This window comes from Grus americana, chromosome 3, assembly GCF_028858705.1.
Source record: "Grus americana isolate bGruAme1 chromosome 3, bGruAme1.mat, whole genome shotgun sequence".
Lineage (NCBI taxonomy): Eukaryota > Metazoa > Chordata > Aves > Gruiformes > Gruidae > Grus > Grus americana.
The window spans coordinates 68,926,099-68,947,482 of NC_072854.1; the positions used below are offsets into that span (position 1 = coordinate 68,926,099).

The following is a 21,384-nucleotide window of genomic DNA, read 5'->3' on the forward strand; positions in this document are numbered from 1 at the left end:
CGAGACACGGAGCCAATCAAGGCGCTGAGCACGCGCATGCGCCCTTACGGAGCCGGGCACGGACAGAGGCGAGGCACTTCCTTTTCCGGGTTAGGTCCCACTCTACACCGTAAGGAACTGCTGGGGTGCTACTCTGAGGTTTCCTTTGCGCAAAAGCAGAGGGAGGAGAAGCGTGTGCGGCTGTATGGCGCATCCGCCCCGGCCCGTGTGACGGTTCCGCGCGGCGCCCAGCTCCCCTCCTCCCCTGGATCTTGCGCGACCCCGCTTCCCCAGCCACGCTGACGGCTTCTGCGCCTGCGCAGCCGTCTGCCGCGCCACCCCTGCGGGCGCCGGTCCTCTGGCGGAGTGGGGGGGCGGGCGGCCCGAGGGGAGGGGCATGTGGCGGGGCTCTGCTGCGGGCGGGGCTGCAGCGCTGCCGGGGCTCGGGGCCGTGTGGGAGGGGCCGCGGGGCAGGGCGGAGCGGCTCGGCTCGGCTCGGCTCGGCTCGGCCCGGCCCGGCCCGGCCCGGCCCGGCCCCGCCCCGCCCCCTGCAGGAGCGGGTCGCCCTCCTGCCGCCGGGGGCGGCTCATCGTGCGGTGTGAGCAGCGCCTGTGAGGCTGGTCCCCGAGGCAAGGGTCCGTGCGCTGCCCCCGGCCCATCAGCAGCTGTCAAATGGCGTCTGCACTACACGCTCGCCTCCGCCTCCTGCCCGCTGGTCTCGCCGTTCCGCGGCTTTGGCCCATTCGGTCCGTGCATGAGGCCGCCGAGGCCGCCAAGGCCTAAAGCGCAGAAGGCGGCCTCTTCTGAGAGAGCCTCGGAAGGCAGTGGCGTTGTGTGCAGGCCCTGCTGCCCAGCAGTCAGCGCTTGGTGCTCAAACTTGGCCCCGGGGTCTGTAATGGTGAGATGGAGCTGGTGGGGGCGAGCTGAGAGAGGTGAAATGTTTCATCCTGTCATGCTGAAAGTGAAAAGATTTATTTTTAAATTGGCTGATGCCATTGTTTACACTTGAGATTCCTATCCTTACATCTGCTTAGAAAAGCAGGTGATGGAATAATAAAAAACCCTAATTCTTCTTCAGGGATACTTTAATTAAATATATTCTGTCTTTATGTGATGCCAGGAAATTCAAGCAGATTATCCCTAATGATTCTTTTTTAAAGTAATGAAAGATTGACATTGAACAATTGTGAGGGGGTTTTGTTTTACCTGATGTTTTGACAAAGGTACAAAATGAGACTTGCCCAATCCCACAAATACACGGTTAGCGTAAGCACTGCACACAATTGTCAAAATACTGATGTTTAAAATTTAGCACTTGAATACTGGTTTGTAAATCATGTCTTGGTTCGTAAACTTAGTAGCTTTTTTATTAAACATATTAGAACTTATTGCATGTACTAGAATCATCTTTTTAATGTCTCTCTAGGAGGAAGGAACAAGAGTTTTGTCTTATGGCTGTTCCAGGAAAGGTGGCAGCTTTCCATCTGCCTCCCCTGCCAACTGTTGGAGAGATTATTAAACTCTTTCGCCTTAAAGCCCAGAAACAACTTTCCCAGAACTTTCTACTGGATTTGCGATTGACAGGTTAAATATTTTATTCTAATATTTTTAGATACTTTAAAACATGTATCCTGATTTTCTTCAAAATCTAGGTTCTAGCTAAGGAGATGATGTTTGCATGATGACATCTGTCAAACTCATGACAGCTCAATGCTAAACCTTTAAAGACTTCTTTTAAAAGTAGTTTTAGCTTAGGCAAATTGATTTCACTTGTAAATTCCTATAAAATGTGGGGTTTTTTATAAATTATAGAGAAATTTTTAGGTAGAAACTGTATTTATATATAAAATATGAGTTACTGATTGAAATGTAAAAATCTAAGCCTTAGTAGTACTTTTACCATTCAGTTAATATTATAGTTTATAAGTTTGATTTAAAAATAAGTATTTTTTCAGATTATTATATATCATAGAAAGTACTATAACTCATTATGCAGCTTAGTTTACTATATACTGTGGTTAGGAAGGTCATTTGTCTCAGTTTATCAGAAATGTTGTAACTTTTTTGAACCAGTTACATTGTTCTGAACAATTCAGTTTTCTCCAGCTTCACATCAGCAATGGGTGACAAAGCTGGCACTGTTCAATCAGTGGTGGGTTTCTTCACTGTCCTAGTGGTGGCAGGGTTTTACAGTAATAAATGCAGTGCAGCTTCATGTAGCTGATGATTTGATTTACATTTGAAGATTCAACTTGATAAAGATTTAGGATGTGAACATGAAACTCAGTTCCACTTTGTGAATAACTGGACTCTTACCCTGGAATAAAAATGTCTGCATGCATTTAGTAAAATCTTACAAGTAGACACGTCTTCAGATATTTCTTATTTTTATTGCATACTTAAGAAGTTATGGAGCGAGCAGCATAATTTCTCTCAACATCCTCTCTCCATGCTTCCTATGGATCTCTTTGTTTCATTAGCTACATTTTTAATCCTTATTTTAATCCTTTTTCAATCCTTCATCTGTTTTCTCTTGTGGCTGTAATACCTTCCAATGTTGTATCCTTCCACTTAAGTACGGGTATTCTTTCCTCATCTTTCAACTGTCCCACTTTCTATAACTACCAGTTGCCTGTATTCCAACTCTTTCTTTACTCCAGCTCCTCTCTCATAAAATTACTCTGTACATATTGTAATCTTGGTAGAGCTTCACTGTATAATTTTTGCTTCTTAAATTTCCTTGAAACAGAAGTACTTTAGTGAAATACCTGTTTAAGGATGAGTAGTGAGACTTTAGGATGTTGAACACTGGTGCTTACTTGCAGGAGAATAGTACTGGTGGTTTACAGATGAGAAGTAATATTCTCTTTTTATTTGATTCTGTAATGAGCAACGATGTATATTAAAGACATTAAATTGAAAATAGTCTTTTTAAAATAGTTGAGTGTATCTTGTAATATGAAACAAATCTGAATTCTGTGCAGTCTAGCAGGCATGTGATCATTTAACTGGGATGTGTCACTGTTTGTGTCTATTCTGAGATAAGCACACTTGTGCTTTTACAATAAATAATGGGTTTATCTTAGTGAGCTGGATCTTTTGGAGAATAAAGGCTTAGTATGTTCTTTGTGTCTTGCAGACAAGATAGTGAGACAGGCTGGCAAGCTGAAAAATACCCATGTTTGCGAAGTGGGGCCTGGGCCAGGAGGAATTACCAGATCCATTCTCAGTGCTGGTGTTGAACAACTCCTTTTAATTGAAAAAGATGCTCGATTTATTCCAGGATTGCAGGTACCAACTGGAGAATAATTTGTATAAATGTATCCACAACGTTGAATAAGAACATTTTAAGAAAGAAAGGTTCCATTTTAAGAATTTAAGAACATTTTAAGAAGAAAGGTTCCAAGCGTCTTGTTGAGATCTCAACATTGAAAATAAGTTTGCTGCTTTGTCTTAAATCAGAGCTATCATTTGCTTGAAGAACAAAATACACAGTATAGCAATTAATTACTCCTGCTTTCTCATATGCCCTTGCATTTAAATACCCATTGTCTCTTCAGGACCTGATCCTGCAACTGAATTAAGGCTGAGGCCTGTCTGGTTTTTTTCAGGTTGAGATGTTTCAGATGCTTTAAAGGTCTATTCGTGCAGGTGAAATAGTAGTCTGAAGGCTGAACGTAATGTCCTTTGGTCTTATTTTTCATTTTAATCCTAATAATTATGCTTTAAAGTTCATAAAATTGTGAAAGCATATCTCCAGTTAATACAGTTCAATGCGGATTAACATCCAGATAGAGAAGAATAAAGCATTTATTTTACAGTTCAAAAAAAATACTCTCAAACTTCTGTTCCTTTCTTTTAAAGTTGGTGTAAATTCACAAGTCATTGTGACGTTTTTCAAACACCATCTACTTGTGTTGCTATTAAATCTTCATGTTTATGGAATTTGGTTGTATAAATCTAGCAAGAAAATCAGAGTCTAAAAATCTTTTCAGATTTGACTGTTTCTTTGTGCCTCTACCGTTTCAGATTATAGCAATTCAAAGAGCTTTCCTTATATTGCACTGTGTCTTCTGTAATAAATCAGCAGTGAAAAATAAATATGTAGTTCACTTGAGAAGTGCTACCATCTCTTTGTAGGACAATAACAATGTAACATATGAATGAAACTGCTCATATCCTTAAGCCTGAATATGCATGTTAACTATGTCTTTGTAGGGTTAGCTGTTGATAATTTACAGTATGCCATCTGTACCTTACGAAGTATGAAAACTCCATATTTTCACTTTTCTTGAGTGGGGGCAAATCTACATTTTGTGTTTAGATTTTAAGAACTGGTTTGGGATTGGAGGGAATTTCAGATTAAATGATACTTGCTTTAGTTAACAGAGTTTTTTTCAGGTTTTTCTGGTCTTCTAAAATGCAGCCACTACAACAGATTTGTCTGAATGATAGTATACTTTTGAGGGTCTATAATGAGCTTTTAGTATGTAATTTTCTTTTACTGTTCAAGTGAATTAATATTAGTCATTATTTTTAATTAGCAACCTCCTCACAGTAGAAATAAATATGTCTGAATGAGGTTATTGAATATAACGATGCTATAGCTCAGTAAAAGTGGATGTGAATGAACAAGAAATATGTTGCATCCATTAGTGTTAAATTTGGTATTGGTTTTTTCCTCCAAATAAGATGGCACATAACAGAATGAATCTTTGTTTTGTGATAATGTGGGTTATAATATCTATTTTTTCTGGTTTCCCATTGAAAGCTTTATCAAAACCAAATGCTCCTAAAAGGGTTGAGATTTGAATAACAAAAAATGTTAGATATTAAAATAACGATTGGCGACTATTACATAAAAAAGTCTATTTAGATACTTGTAAAATCACTAATGTGAAGTGTACAGCATTTTTCATTAGCTGTTTTTTCAGGCTGTGATCTCTATCACAAAACTGAAGTTGGGATCCTTTTTACTGCAAAACTGAAATACAGTGAAGAACATACATGTACAGAGTAACAGTTTACACAAGCTGAGAGTCTGTCAGTTCTGTCTCGCTCTTGAATCACAACCTCCCTATGCCATATGCCCTAATAGTTGTTAGGCTGGAAAGATTTATGAAGAGAGAAAGGGCGCGCTCAGCCAGAGAGTGGATTGAATACAGAATTCTTCCAGGAACACCGTTTCATTTTTTAAACTATGCCCTTTATATTTTCTTCCTGCCCTTTTGGTTGCATGTGAGGAACAAGGGGATCTGGATGATGGAGGGTCAGTTGGCTTGTGTGCTTGGGGCACAAAAGCTCCTGGAACTGTGTAAGCTGCACCCATTGGCCTTAAAATGGAGAAAGTTTCAGTGGGTTTCTGAGTCGTTATTTCAAATTAGAAGTATACAACTGTGATTTTCTGCTCACAAATTAAATGCGATTTGCAATTATGTTGTGTGATACTCAAAAAACCCCAAACTCCTCTTGACATGAAAACCATTCTTCAAAAGCGATATAACGTATGTTAATAATCCTTTATTGTGTAGGCAGCTGCTTCCTCTTAGCTTTTTTGGTAATGTTATTGATCTTACATTATCTTTCATTCTATTGTAGTATTTATAACATCTTCAAAGAAAGATTTGACAAATCATGGCAGATTAGTGAATTTGTATGCAATATTGTTGCTAGTGTAATACTGAAAAATCTGTTAAGTGGTTTGGATTTGAGGTTAGATTTATTTTTTCTATTTGGAAATAATTGCACTTAAAACATGTAGGAACACTTAGGTTTTAGTTAAGCTTTTTCTTTTTTTTTTTTTTGGTACTCTACACAAAATTTAGCTATTTTCACAGTAAAATAAACCTTTACTCAAAGAAATTTCATGCAAACATTTTGTGAACAGTATGAGAAAGCAGTACTTCCCTTTGGCTCAGAGACCTGTGAAAGCTGTTTGTGTCCCTGAGCATGTTAACATGATACAGAGTGAAGATGAAACTAACAGTGATGAGCAGTTTATTTCAGCATTTAAGCCACTAGCTTGTAACTGTTTATGGATTTGGATTTCTGAGCAAAAGCAAAATTGTTCTTTAAGCGGTTTTTCATTATTCTGACTTAGGAACAATAAATACCCCCAAATGTCATCTTTGTAAGCGTTGACTTTGCTTTTGAATTGTGCTGTTGGTGCACAGTTTCATACTGTAAGAGAAAAAGTTAGCAACACTAAAAAACATACCTAATTTTGATTGTGTAAACAGACACCAGAAATGAAAGAATTGGTCATCAAGCTATGACTTGAGTTTGCATTTCAGCCTTTATTAAATACTAGATAAGCTGCAGAAGTGGGATAGAGAAGTTGACAACAGAGTGGGTTTTGTAGCATCTAACAAGGTACAAATTTTTGAGATTTTTCTCTACAGTTAGGTATTCATTCCCTCACTTTTGACAATTCCTTGGTTTCTCATGGTGTGAGTTCAGACTACTACAGGGAGTATTGAGAGAATGTTTTCCCCCTTTTTTATGTAAAAGAAAAAATGACTGAATATTTCTGCAGCCTTGTATCACATATGGCTAAAATTGGAGAATAGACCCTACAGCTAGGGGGAGACAGAATAAACAACATGAGCTTTGTTTCCATAGATAATGGATCTAAAACCTTTTCAAAGTAGGGTAGGTGCCTTTTCAGGTAGGGTCCTATTAGTGGCCTAGGATTTCTTAATTGTCCCTGTTGAAGAGACTTTTAGGAGTCTTTTCAAGTTTAAATTGCCTATTAAGAATTCTACAGCTGTGAGTAGTAAGCATGTACAGAATCACACATTAAACTTTTTCATTAGTGTTTGCTTTTTGAAGGTAAATGCTTACTAATGGAGTGCTCAGTTTTAACTGCTATTGTGCTTTTTTGTGTACTGAAGATGAATAAAACCATTGCTATATGTTTCTGCTGTGGCTGAGGCTGGAAATCAGTTTGTTTAATACTTACTGTGAATTCTGCTTGCTTGTTTACAAACAGATGCTATCTGAAGCAGCTCCAGGAAGAGTGCGCATTGTTCATGGAGATATTCTGACATATAAGATGGACAAGGCTTTTCCAAAGCATTTAAAAAAGAACTGGGAGGATGGTTAGTATTTGGTTTATTTCATGTTTAAGTTAGTCTTAAGTGTGGTGATGTAGTTGGAGTTCACTCAGTGCGGGTGTTACTCTCTTCTGGTACATTTTGAAGGTCAGAAGAGAGAGACAAGCTAACTTTCTTCCTTTCTAGAAGGAAACAGGGAATCATCTTCCTCTTCTGTGGCAAGACAGTGGCATTTGTGTGCCATTCACCTTAGTCAACATTATTGAGGAGCTTTGCAGTTATTAACCTCAAGGTGTCTTGACCATACAATAATGACTCTTGGGAAGTATAATAGCAAATCAAATGGTATACTGTCATCCCAGCTTCTTCCTCTTTTTGAAGAAGCCAGAAGCCAGCACTGCTGGCATTCCACTGAAGAAATTTCTGTAACTTTCTTTGAAGCTTTTAGGAAATCTGTCGTCAAAAATTTAGTTCTTCTCATTGTGTTGACTTCAGTTGGATATCTTTGGCAAAAGTAGAATCCAATTAGAGATATTTTTTTCAAATCTGTGGTTCTCATAGGACTCAATTGCACCTTCCTTTTAAAATATGTAATAGTATTACATAAATCGGAGATAACCTCCCAGGCCTCTTTTCCAAGTTTCTTAATTTAAGGTAGAGTCACTGTCTGTAGTGCTTGAAGAACAGTAAACTGCTTTCTGATTTAGGATGTAAAAGACTGTGCCACATTATGTTCATCTTGAAAAATTCCATGCCATATTTTCCTCCTTGCAAAAGGTGAGTGCTTCACAAAACAAAACTGTAAGCAAATGCATGTATGAAGGTGTACAGCAGTTTCTAAAAATTTACCTTTCTTGAACATACATATAAGACATTGTTATCTTTGAAGCTAACTAATTAGAGGTAAGATAAACTTTTGCTATATTACTGCTACATGAAAATCTGAAAGGCTGTTGGATTTCAGAAAAACACTTGGTCATCTCTGCTATATATGTAATATCACAAATATGCTAGAAATATCACAGCCTAAAAAGCGCATAATAAGTTTGCCAGAAAACCAGCTTGAATTTGATATTACCATGTCTTATTCATGTTATTAAATGCTGTAGTATCTAAGAAACAATGACACGCTTTTCTCCGCTTCTGTTGCACTCCTGCTTAGACATAAGGATCCCCACTAATGAAATGCCTGCTTTGTGTTCTACAACACGTATACACTGATACAATCCGTAATTGAACAATACGTATCACTTCTTATGGCTAAGTCTTGTACTTGCTCTGAGGACTCCATACAGAAAGAGAGGTCTGTCCGGTCTGAGCTAGGTGATTGTTTTGGGGATTATGAAGACTTGGTGAAATGCCCTGAGGAATGTGTTGGACAGAAGGATGAGTGTACCTAATAGTCGTAGTTTAAAAATCATGGAAACACTGTTGTAGTTTTGCTGTTGATACAGTTTTGCTATTCTAGAGTAGCTCAGTAGAAATCTACTGATCAGCTGAAAGCTGCTGATTTATTCAGATGTAAATGAGAACCAAACCTAACCACTTTTTTCCAACTAATTACTGAGAATAGTAACACAGTTTTGTCAGTGTAAGACAAGTATAAATGGAAAGGCATAATTTTGGTGTGGCATGATAAAAATTGTTTTCATATTTTAAGTCTAGGTTGATGTGCATGTATCTTACTTACGTGTTCTTTCATGGCAAAATCTTAGCCAAAACTTTTGACAGTTGTTTTTCTTCCTTCAAATATTAACAGAGCCACCAGATATACATATCATTGGGAATCTGCCTTTCAGTGTTTCAACTCCTCTAATCATCAAATGGCTTGAAAATGTTTCCAAAAAGGATGGACCTTTTATTTATGGCAGGACACAAATGACATTGACTTTTCAGAAGGAAGTTGCAGAGGTAAGATGTTACTGTTTTCCCAAAATTTTAAAGATGCTAAATTAAACAAAAATTTGTTTGCATGCAATCTTTTGTTTAAAGATAGAAAACCATCTTAGTTGGCTTTAAAAAGAAAGAGTTGGTTCAAGTTTCAGTTTTTGTGGCTGTAAATTATGAATTTTAATGTTGATGCTCTGATCCTTTCGCAGCACATAAATATTTTAAAAAAATTTCTTATGGAGGGATATATTTCCTTAAGGTACTTAATCTGTGCTTTTCTGAAGTCTGATTTCTTCAACATGAATAGATTCCATGGCACTCTTCTGTTTTTAAGTATCTATCTTCTCTCATAGTTGTTTCCTTTGCCCTCTTAATTAAAACTAATCTTTAAAAAAGATACCTTCCTTGAAATAAGGAAAAATGGAAGGCTAGTAGTATTTCCAGTTGTGATTAAACACTTAAAACACAGGGAGTGTTCTGTCAAGACCATGGAAACTGGCTCAGATTTTTTTGAATGAGATTTGATACCAGAATTATTAATGGATTGCTGCTAGTCTTAGGCATCATTTGAGTTCTGTCACTGCAAGACCAAGAGCAATTCGAGATTTCTCTTTTTCTCAATAGTTAGGTACTCAAAGGAGGCCAGACTGATCTGCTATGTAGTAGTGTTAGTTCTACATCAGTTGATACTAGGTTTATTTATTTTATTTACCATTTTATTTTACCATTTATTTCTGTTGCCATTGCATGGAACATGTCATATGACTTGGCAATCCTAGCTTAACGGTTGGACTTGATGATCTGCAAGGTCTTTTCCAACCAAAATGATTCTGTGATTCTATGATACCATAGAGGCCGGAAGACTTTTTGCTTTGTATTTATGAAAAGCAGTATGGCTTCTTACCAGCATCTCATTTGCTTTAACAAAAAAAAAAAAAAAGAAAAAAAAAAGAAAAAGGAATTGCACATCAGTCTGAAAACTGAATTTCCATCTGATTACTCCAGTGTTCGTAAATATCTGGTTTTCCATGTGCAACCTAAATATGTGTGTTGTTTTAATTTTAATCTTTCAAAGTAAAAATTCTATTAGGAAAATTTTGCTGGGTTTTTTTCAGTATGTAAGTTAGTAATAATTATTATGCAAGTGACATGTGTGCTGTCACACCATATTGTACTGTCATTACTTTAGCCCTGCAATCAAGATTCAAGACAAGTACTGGAGTATTTCCAGTAGGTGGCTCTAGAGAACACCAGGGACAAACATTTAGTATGAAATAAGCTAGATTTCTTAATTCAGTTCTGAGCTCATGTGGTTTCATGCATTAAAAAATCCAGATCTGTTTTCCAGAAGGACTTCATGTCATTTGGGATTATACCTCATTGCAAAATATGGTTGATGGACTATGATATAAAATGCAAAGTGATGATGGGTAAGATGCAAAGTTTTGTGACAGCAGTGAAAAAATTGGCCTAGTGCTGGGCGAGAGCATAAATGCACTCTGTACTTTATATAGCCGTAACCAGCTGCATACACCATTGGTGACATGCAGATTATAGTGCTTCTGCATCCAGCATAGCTCAATGAGATGCAAAATACCATGCACTCTTAAGTTCCTTGTACTTAGCAAGCTGAGAAGTTAGAAACACTAGGAAATTGAATGATATGTTGTTCAAGGTCATGCAATGAATCAGTGTTAATTGTTGAGTTTACATTCTGGGATATCTTGACTCTTGTTCTTACATCTATTTAAACACAGATCTTCCACTGAAGACAAAATTATTCACAGTTTCTGGCTTGCGTTTCCATGATTGATTTGACATAATGAAAAACTCTTTTGACAGAGACTATTTTGTTTTATGATTAGGAGAAAGGACAATAGTGAAAATCTGTGTCGTCTTTTTTCTGGCCCTCTGAAGATGCTGAAGTTAACCGTTGTAATTTGGCGTATACAGACATACTCAGTACCAGCAAATAGAGAACAGTGTAATGCAGATAATAAATAAGTTGCTACTGATATTTTATGTATCTGTGAATTTATATTCTTGAGAGGAAAATGTCTTATACTCAAAAGTTTGTCCTCACTGGATGGTTGTAAGCTAAGACCCTAAATATCAAAGAAAGTCTCAGTGTATATGCCATAAGCTCAGCAGAAGGGTAAGATGCTGTCATGGAGTGAAGCCATGTGCTTTATAATCAATTCTCTATTCTGATGTGATTTGATTAAACTGATTAAAACTGTTGATGAGAACCAGCGGTTATATTATGTACTGAATTCTGAGGCCTATCAAGGAGGATAAGGCTGGATATCCACAGCAGTAAAAATGGCACTTAAAAATGTTGAACAGATCATTTTATCTCTCTGTAGTTTACATTCTTAAAATTGTAACTTACTTTGTGGATAAGAATTTTTACCTTGCCCCAAATTCCTCAATGCTTCACCTTAAATCTGCCACCTGAGCAGGGTACTTCCTGGCCCACTTCCATTAAAATGAGTCATATTTCAGTTTAAATAGATGATCTTTGTCAGTCTCTAATTTTGGGTAAAACTGGGCAGAGAGAGTAGTTTGCCTGAACTGCTCTGCCACATGATCTGCAGGCTGGGAGGTGGGGTGCTAAACTGTTAGATATCTAGAAGACAGGCATGTTAGAAGAGCAGAATACTTAATCATTTTGTATATAACACTGATGTCTATTTAGAACACTAGGCAAAAGGTGTTAATAGAGTGGAAAATAATTCAGAGTTTTGAGCAGCAAACAGAAGAAAAATTACCATTATGTTTTCATAACCAATATAGGTTAAATATAAATACTTATGTTCTAAAAAAAAGGGGTTTTTTGCAGAAAGTGGCTTGTGTACTAAAATGTTTTTAATACTCCTTTATATGGTCAGCTTTGCCAATGTAATTCTTCATGTAGGTTAATTTGTGTGACAGATTTTGCAGATTCATTGATAATGGAATTTTAATACACGTTTTTGAAAAGCACAGCTGTATGGTATAACTCAGCATGGTTTACTTAGTGTGTTTTCAGGTGCTATCCATATTTTAAAAGTAGGAAGAAAGAAAATTTTGAGAAATGAAGGGCAAAGCCCTACAAAAATATGTCAGGTTACAGAAGTATATCCTCAGCATTTTCATGTTCCTTGAGCAGTGCCATACACAGGGATGTTCCTGCTGGTGTGGTTGAAGTGGTTTAAGATGCTACTGCCCAGGGGTGGATGTTGTTAACTTACCCCTTCTGTAGCTGAGATGCAGGAACTAACCCAAGATCTCTTTCATTTCCACTGCAGAGGTTAAGGAAGTGCATATCTGGTTGCATTGTTAGACTTTCCAGCCTGTTTTTTCAGAGAATAGTAACGATGGCAGATAGATTGTATTTTTTTAATAGGTCTCCTCTGAAACAATAATGAAGGTAGTTTTAAATGCTGATGTAGGCAAAAAGAATCACTGAGCTTTCTTTCAGAAAAGTCATTGAAAAGTATTTTATTTGCTCTATGCTAATACTGAAACTGCCTTTCGGGAGAGTTGTTTAAAAAAATTGTAAAACTTCAACAGTAGCTTTAATTTTATTTTTCAGGGATAGTTTTAATAAGCATGGCAGCATTTCATGAGTAGGCTTTTCATCTGAAGCTACATGAAGTACAGATGTTACTAGATATGCAAATTGCTTTTAGTCTTTTATTTTTTATTAAGGTAATGGTAAATAAGAAGAAGAATCTTCAAAATTCTATTTCTGCATGGGTGATGTAATGTTTTTTACCATTTGAAACTTGTTTTACTGAGTGCTTTTTATGTTTAAATCTTATTTGTGCTAGGAAAACACAAAGTGTTTCCTGCCAGGTCATGAAAGTGTAGAAAACCTCTGTCCAGGCTACTTTTTTGATAATATTTGTGAGAAATTTCTTGGGAAAATCAGATAATTACTAAATTGAGCTTTAAGTATGAAATGCTCTTACTGTTAGGTATTCTAAATTTATGTTAAGTAGATACCACTTCCTTGCATATATTGTAAGCGTAGACCAGTTAATCATGAGGAAAATTTGTTTTCTATCTGATACTGATTTTTATGGAGCTCTGTTTGACCTTGAAGGAGAAAAAAAAAAATTGCAGTGGAAGGAAAGGATGTGGGAGTACTGTCAGCTGGTGTTATGTTTGTTTTGAATCCTGCAGTCAGAAGAATTTTAGTCTTTTCTTGTGCCCACATAATTAATTTTATATGCATTAAGTTCTGCAGAAGTTCAAGGAACTGCTTTTCAAGAGCATTTGATTGCAGGACTGAGGCTGTAAACTAGTATGGTGTCTTAGTGAAATGCTGCTACATTGGAGAAGATAATTCTAGATGAACTGGGCATAAACTTTGATGTGGGTTCTTAACAATTAAGTGGGTTTTTTTTAATTTGTCTTTGCCTTTAATTACACTGAAAATCAAGCTTTAATGTAACTGACCACTTGGTCAGTTCAGTTTCACTGATTCACATGTTTTGATTCTTCAACAGAGGCTTACAGCTAATCCAGGAGGTAAGCAGCGTAGCAGACTGTCCATCATGTCTCAGCATCTCTGCAATGTTGAAAACTGTTTCGTAATTCCAGGTCAAGCCTTTGTTCCAAAACCAGAGGTAGGTTTTGATGTATTTCTTTGGGGTTTTTGTTAATTTGTCAGTCAAACAATGTATCTGATTTTGAGTAAGGAACATGGTAGTGTGCTAATTCAACATCTCCGTACTACAAAGTGGAGTGATGTGATATTCCCGTAAATGAAGTGTATTTCCTTCAAGAAAATGCTTTTCTTTTTGGTTCCTCAGAATTTGGCTTTGACCTTCAAGTCTATCTGTAGGATCAGCATACTTCTTTGGGTGTTTCTGGAGAGCAAGATTAGGGTTTAATGACAGGATACTCTGCTAGGATTGTAGCATCTTTGGAAAGCCTGCTGGTTTACAGTTTGCATTTATAAACAGTTTGGGAATTGTGTCTAGAAAATTTGATGGCTCTTTTGAAAGACCCTGATAAATAATAACTTTTCATTTGTCATCTTTGTCAAAGATCTCTAATTTTACCATGTCTATAATCTTTATGTTTCACCTTACTCATCTGTAGCATATTTAACTCCCTCCTATTTAGTGTAGCATTTTATCACCTACATCCCACTGCCTGTTTAAAAAAGTAACAATCTTTCCTCCCTCCTATCTGCTCTTGAGTGTATAGAGGGGAACAGTCTTTTTGCTGTGCTGTTATCTATTGCCACTGCTATTTATTAATAGCTGTTATGATTACAGGAATCAAGAATTAATAAACTGCATTTTGGACAAGAATTTATTTATTTATTTATTTATTTATTTATTTATTTATTTAAAAAATATGTGCCTGACACTAAGTGGGATCTGTTTCCTCTGAATGCACGTGGAAATCTACTGTTCCGTTTCAGAAATGAACTTGCAGCTTCTGAAAAGTTCCTTTTAAACTGATTGGCTCAGCTCATCAATAAATCTCCTTTCCCCCGTGTCACAGTCTATTTGTTGGTCTGGTCTTTTTTACTCTTCAGGTTTATCTCTTGAGAATCTTTGGAAGGTCATTCTTTCTCTCTCTTATCACAATGAATTTTAAAGCCTATTCTGATGATGATTTAAAATTCTATTAGTATTTTTTGAGCAAGTAACTGTTCAAGCATATTAAATTATTAGTTGTGACAGCAGTCTGTTGTGAAGAAAAATGACTATGCTCAAGACATTTTTTGCTTTGCTTTCCTCCCCCTCCATCTCCTAGCTGATTGAAAAATGATTTCAGGATGTCATCTTACTGTTAAATATGTTCAGTAAGACCAAAATTCCAGTTTTGTGGTGGTGGTTTCTCGAGGGTGGATACAATTTGAGGGCATAGTAGAACTAGCGTAGTCAAAGTCTTGTGCAGACTGTGCCTCAGAATTGCGAAGCTATAATTGATATTTCCATTTTCCTGTACCGAAAAGGCCATAGTTGACTGAGAGAGGTAACTCAGACTTGTGACAAATGTCTTAGTATAAGCAAATCCTGCATTCAGTTGGTGCTCTGTTGAATAAAAAAGGCAGTACCACTAAAGGCAAGCATGTATTTGTTTAATACAGTTCTTTGAGTTAAAACAAATACTGCTTACATTGCAAAAGCAGAAAGTACAAATTTTTCAGATGGACCTGGCACCTGGTTTCACTATATTTTGTTTCCTTCAAATTCCTGTTGTAGATTGATCTTCTGATTTGTCCGTGTTCTTTTAGTTGTAGGCTGACATGTGGTTTTAGATATTACCATTTCTGACAGAATCTTTGTTTTCTTGGAAAGCTCTTGCAGCGTATTGTGAACGAAGTAGCTCAGTGCTTGATTTTTATTTCATAGGTATACAAAGAAGTTCATGTACTTGTGTATGAAGTTTTAGGAAGAAGAATTTGCTGCTTATGTAACTGATGAATACTTCATTTTGCTCCTAGCATGCAATTATTACCTTTTTCTTATGCCCTCCTGTAGAGCGCCTTTGGTTCTAATTTTACAAATGTTAGTTTTAATTCACATACATGAGCAGTGATCACAGCTTAGTGTCATGTTAAACACCTTACTAAAGGTGGAGATCCATGTTTTTGAGAATTACCTGTTTACCTTGTTTGCCCAGTGAATTAATATTATTTCAACAATACCTATGAATGTCGAGACATAGAAGACTCTTGGTTTATGGAATGGAATGGTGCTCCACAGCATTGTGTCTAAGCAAAGAAAAATTGGCTTTCTGGTCATAGTTAAGTCTCTGCAATACCGGATAACTGCTGATACTAGCATTAGGAATAGTAGAAAGCAAGCTCCTTGATGAATACTGAGAAACTCAAAATGGCTACATAACAGTGGTAATACAAGCAAGATTTAATTTCATTCTATGTATATTAGAATAAAGACTCTTTACATATTAGATGCATAAAACATTTCACTTTGTCAGATGCTATAACAGAAGATCTTACTTTTTCCAACAGAGTATACATAGAATGTTAAGGCCTCTTCATACTGTTTTAGTGAATTTCAGGCTAATAATATGGGAAAAGAAAATTGTATATAAATATGCAAAATGATTTGCAGTTGGTTTTGTTGAAAGACTCATCCAGCATTATCATATTCCTAAATATAAAGGCCTGTGTCATACCCCTTTTCATTCCCTTTCCCATGCTAACAAATTAACATCAATTTGCTTCTCGTTTAGGGAAGCATTTATATAGAACATACTCTGCCAATGACCAATACAAAACAAAGTCTGTGCATTGAAAGAAAAGGTTAAAGGATCTAAGATTATTAAGCAAAATAAAGGGGTTAAGAAAATAAATTTTAAATTATGAACTTGTCTCTATCACTATTGCATATTACATTTTACTATAATAGAATATATGGGAGTGTGCCTGAAACAGACCCTGCTGGAATAATTAAAATGACTTATAAAGTTCTTAGAAGGCCAGAAACATAGAAGACAATAAATGGTAGCTGTATTATTTGAGCTGTTAAAAGCTACTTTGAGCAAGTGTAAGCCAGAAGGCTTCCAGATTTTCTGGAACATAGATATTTACTTTGTATCCTGTGTGTTACAGTTTGCAGATGTTTTCATAGCCATGGTTACATTTCTGTTATTGTATTGCTCCTCAAATCTAACATTCTTTGTGTAGTGATAGATTAGTAGCAATTGGGGAATGCCCAGTGGACATTTCTTTAACAATAATAAATGAAACTCACAGCAGGTGGCAGTTTGGAGCAGGAGAGCCATTTTTGGCAAGATCTGAATGGTTCTGTTGGTTTTTCAGCCTGGTATGGGGAATATACAATGCAGCTAAGATTTGGGGCTATGGGTTTTTAATGTGTTTTTTTTAGTTTGGTTTGTGTGTGTGGGGGGGGGGTTTGTTGTGTGTGTTTTTGGTTGGTTGGTTGGGTTTTTTAAAAAAAGAAATCTAGTTATTGAGGCAAGTTAGAGCTGAAATTGAAAGGCAGATATGTCTGCTACTTAAAAACCATTGAATTGAGCTTCTTGGATAGAGAGTGGTTGGTTTTTTTTTCATAATTAAAGATACAAATGTAAAATACACTATAAAACATTATATGTTATTGATAGCCTAATTTGCTAAATAGAAGGCAGTTAGTTTTTCAGCATCTTTGCTGTAACAAACCATCAGTACATTAGTTGTACTGTCAGTTATGTTTTAAAATAGTTCCTTATTCTTCAATAAATGTTACTTGGAAAGTCAAATAGTTTGAAAAAATCAACACAAAAAAGTACTCTTGTAGCAGACTTAAGCATTGTTTCCTACTTCGTTCTTTTTGTGGAAGCAGCTATAAATGAAATACCTTGCTTAAACATAATTGCAACCCATATCTAAGAAAAGTGTTATGTTATACATTCTTTGAAATAATCAAACTACACTTAGCACAAAGAAAGCCTCAATGGATAGAAATAACTGTATTTACACGTAGTCCTTCAGGTTGTAACCTGTGTTGCTCTCCTGCTCTGTGGATGGGAAATGGTGCTCCTTTGGAGGGTAAATCCATGCTCCTTGCTGCTTTTTAAAACAGGAGGTGCAGAAGATCACACCTGCGATAAGCAGAAACCCTGCTGAAATGAATCCTATATAAACCGCTCCTCCTGGTTCATGTTTACTGCTCTCTGGAATGGTCTGGTCCAGAAAATTTGAAATAATTTCTCTTGTGTACCAGGATGTTGGTATTAATCCAAAGATTCCTGCAAGAATGAAGCAGACTCCTCCAGCAAAACAAGCATGACTTTTGCTGTCAGTGTCCCCTCCCAACTTTGTGCATTTCATTCCAACTGTAGTGATGCAGATCCCAAAGGCTGATAGGATACAAGACAGTACCATGGTGGTCCGTGCAGCCTGGATGTAGATGGGGAGAGAGAGAACGGAGTATTTCAGGGTACAGCTAAACATCCCAGTGCTGTACCATGTGCAGTCCATCCAAAGTCCTTGCATCTGTGTTATAGCTGTTATAATATTTGAACCAACATCTGCATTTACCTTCCAGTTTGGTAGCAAGGTGGCTGTGATATCTCCAAAACCACCAAACAAAGCCAGAAGAAAAGCAAAGAACTGTAGACTTGCTGATGCCATGATGATTATCTGCTGTCACCTTTTGTCTGCCCGTTTCTCTCTTGTAAATGAGCGTAACTGGTTGGTAGCTTTGTAGCCAAGGCTGTAGCCCTCTGTGTAATCAGGAGGAAGAGGGGGAGGAGGAGTGCGAGGGGGAAAGAAAAAGAAATCAGCAAACAAAAAAGCTTGCATTTAAAATTAGAGCTATCTGAATGAATATCTGAACATGTCCCTGCAGCAGAGGAGAGCAGCTGAGCAGCTGTACACAAGGTACTTGAACATAAGTGACGGCAAATGGACAGTGTTTTAGAATTGCTTGTAAGAAGGAGCTGCTGCCCTTTCATACGTGATTGCAAGCCATCAAGCAAAACTTATTTTACTGGAGTTGTTTTTTGTTATAGTATACAGATTGCGGGCTTATTAGGCAAATATACATTGTAAATGGAACATTAGAAACTTGCAGATTAGAAGTCATTGTTGAAAATATACTGTACTCTTCAAGTACCTTTCTTAAATGTGTTGATGGCTGTAGTCGGTTCCTGTTGACTGTTTTGTAACAATGAACATTGATTATACTATCTTTCGTTCAAAGTATGGTTAAAGATAACCCTTTATGTCAGTTATTTAAATATTATCTGTTCTTTTGTTTAATAACTGTTACCAATTTTTTTTTGAAGAATAAGATTGCAATTAGTTTATGCAGTAATTTCACAATTAAGTCACATGTGACTTCTCTAAATCAATATTCTATTTTCTGTCAGTGATTCTCAGTTCTTGACTTAAAGTAGCAGTTTTGAGCAAGTCATAAGAGTAAATATGATGTGCTTTTATGTATGAAATAAAATACCGTATTTAACACTGATATAGAAAAACTCAGTTGTATAAGTGCATTTTTTAAATCATCACCTGTCTGAAATAGTTTGCAAATTTGCTATGGCAGTTTTAAAAATTCATTAAAAACCTCCCTGCTATTCTTGCATAAAGAGTCAGTTTTCATTTGACAGTTGAGAACATTTTAGGCAGTACGATAACAGTGCACCTGGGAAGACAGAACTGTTGCTGTTACATCAGCTGGACTGTTGGCATAGCAGATGAAGAAAAATGGTTTGAAACCTCTGTGATGAGGACTAGAAATGGTGTTCTGCCTTTTTGAGTGGGGCTGTGTAATTGGTAGGGTTTGTCTTTTATCAGAGTGATGGGGAAAGGGTAGTCCTCAGTCTGGATTATGCTTTCTAAGACCTCCTATTTAAAGATGAACAATAATACTAAAATTGGTCTTCAGCATTAGAACTTTTTTGAAAAGCCATAACGGGATAAAGTTGAAATAAATGGAACACAAAATATCTGCAGCATTGTACTCTTATTTCAATTCATTATACATAAGACAACAAGGTTTTGATCAATATGTATTCTATCTGTCTTGATTGGTATTACATAACAAGTAATCTTCTAATTTATATATTGCACTTAGTTCAGGTAATTGTTCAAGGATGTGCTAACTCTGTCCGGCATATATATACTAAAAATGCTTATAGTTAAGGTGAGAATGTTAACATCTACTCATTTTTAAAATCTTATTTCAAAGACCTACCTATTTCCAAATCCCTTCAATTTGTTGAGACATAAAGAGTTGCTTTGGCAAATGCATATAATTTGATGCATTGGGCCCAAGGGAGAGACGTCTTAACTTCCTTTTACCGAAGGAACTGACATGTCTGGATAGCTCAAAACACATTCAAAAGCATATTCTGGAACAGCTAATTAGGATCTTGAGTTAACCTTTTTCATTGCTTCCTTTTTAAAATTTCAGCATATACAAACATGCAAACATAAACACAAACCATTGCAAATGGTAGTCATATGTTACATTTAATGGGATGAACCAAATTAAAGGCATGATAAATTGAAGTATAAGCACTGCAAGTGCAATAAAAAAGACAGTTATGTTTCATTCCTGTTTGTGTAGCACTTACTGCTGGATGTGAGGTCTGAGATGTTTTCTTCACTGTAGATGTCCTGGAAAAATGGAACTATCCCTTCTCATATAAAACTGCATTGGCATGTATTAACAAAATTTCTTGGAATGTTGTTTTTTTCCTCTTCTCTACAGCAAGTACATTACTGCTGTTTGTTCGCTCTCTTAGTTCCATCTACCCGAGAATAAAGGAGTACTTTGTTTAATGAATTTTGTTTGACAAACACTCAGTAAGGGAAAGCAAAGAGATTATGGCGAAAAACACATGGAGGCTCTTAGTCCTAAATACATAATGTTATCCAGGTTCTATGATGAAAACTGTGAATGCTGATTAAAAGGAGTAAAATCTTGAGAATCTAGAAACTGTAGACTTATGGAATGGGGGGAGGGTCAGATTCATTTAAGTTGAACTGAGAACCAGAGCCAGAGGGTTTTGTTTATGGGTTGGTTTTTTTTTTCATCACAGATAATCTTATTAAGAGTTTAAATTTCCTAGGCAAGAACTATGCCATTTATTTTAATTTGTAATTGGAACAGCAGGACATTTCTATTCAACTACAGGTTTTGCTTATGTCTTCTTGATAGCCTTAGCCTTCTGTAGGTCATCCTATAACTTGTTACCTTTGTATGAGTCTGCATAAAGGAATGAAGGGAAAAAGCTACTAGTAAGGCTTATATGGTAACTGCAGCACATCGGTGAAGTGGTCTCGACAAGTTGGTGTGTGAGATGAAGAAGCTGGGAGAAAAGTCTTGCTCATTGCAGCAGCGATACACCCATAGTTCTGTGCTTGACTTTTGGTTTCTTGTGATCCTGTTTGTGAGCCTCGTGTGAATAGAGTTAAGTTAGGAATTAGATTATTGGTATTAGAGCAGTGGCACAGTTATTTTCTGTTGGAAGTGAACCAAAATGAAACCCTCACATCAGAACAGGATCACTATGAGATAACATATCTGGTATTAGACCTAACATTTGTCTGTAGTAGACCGATAAAATGCTGGTGAACGTGCTGGCTTAGAACTATCTTAGTAGGATCTCAAGTAGTCTGTTCTAATGAAGTTGTAATATGTTCTGCTTGGGTTTCAGTTCCCTAGGAGTAAATTACAGCTTGGAAAAGGGTACGTGGGTTTGCTTTTAATACAGCCCTGTTGCAAGATACATGTATTGCCCATCATGAGATCTTTATTGTCAACAATTAGTAAAAATTGTCTCACTTAAGCTTATTCTGATTTAGAGTGTTGATTTCATCAGCAAGGCAGCAGACTTCTCTGAATTAAATTGTACTCGTCATGTGTTCCTCCTACTGTACTAGAACATAAACCTTCGTTGTACTGATACACTAAAACAGCAAGGGGTGAATAATTGCTGTGCTATTGACAGTTCAGGGTAGATCAGT

At 36.7% G+C, this 21,384-nt stretch overlaps 2 protein-coding genes across 5 annotated transcripts in view; one reads left to right on the plus strand and one right to left on the minus strand.

The window, feature by feature from the left end:
* The window catches only part of TFB1M (transcription factor B1, mitochondrial), a 28,000-nt gene continuing 6,616 nt past the window's right edge, over window positions 1-21,384 (plus strand). The window contains exons 1-6 of one of the 4 annotated variants that reach the window (XM_054821542.1): window positions 1-89; window positions 1,406-1,563; window positions 3,119-3,270; window positions 6,971-7,079; window positions 8,794-8,945; window positions 13,421-13,540. In XM_054821542.1, the coding sequence (XP_054677517.1) occupies window positions 37-89; window positions 1,406-1,563; window positions 3,119-3,270; window positions 6,971-7,079; window positions 8,794-8,945; window positions 13,421-13,540 (744 nt within the window). In that variant the 5' untranslated portion in view covers window positions 1-36. Of the gene's footprint in view, window positions 110-470; window positions 912-1,405; window positions 1,564-3,118; window positions 3,271-6,970; window positions 7,080-8,793; window positions 8,946-13,420; window positions 13,541-21,384 lie in introns of those variants that run through there. The other 3 variants (XM_054821544.1, XM_054821543.1, XM_054821545.1) reach the window with 3 other exon arrangements.
* On the minus strand, window positions 17,288-18,036 carry CLDN20 (claudin 20). Its single transcript, XM_054821546.1, has one exon. The coding sequence runs from the start codon at window positions 18,034-18,036 to the stop codon at window positions 17,377-17,379; it is 660 nt and encodes a 219-aa protein (XP_054677521.1). The 3' UTR covers window positions 17,288-17,376.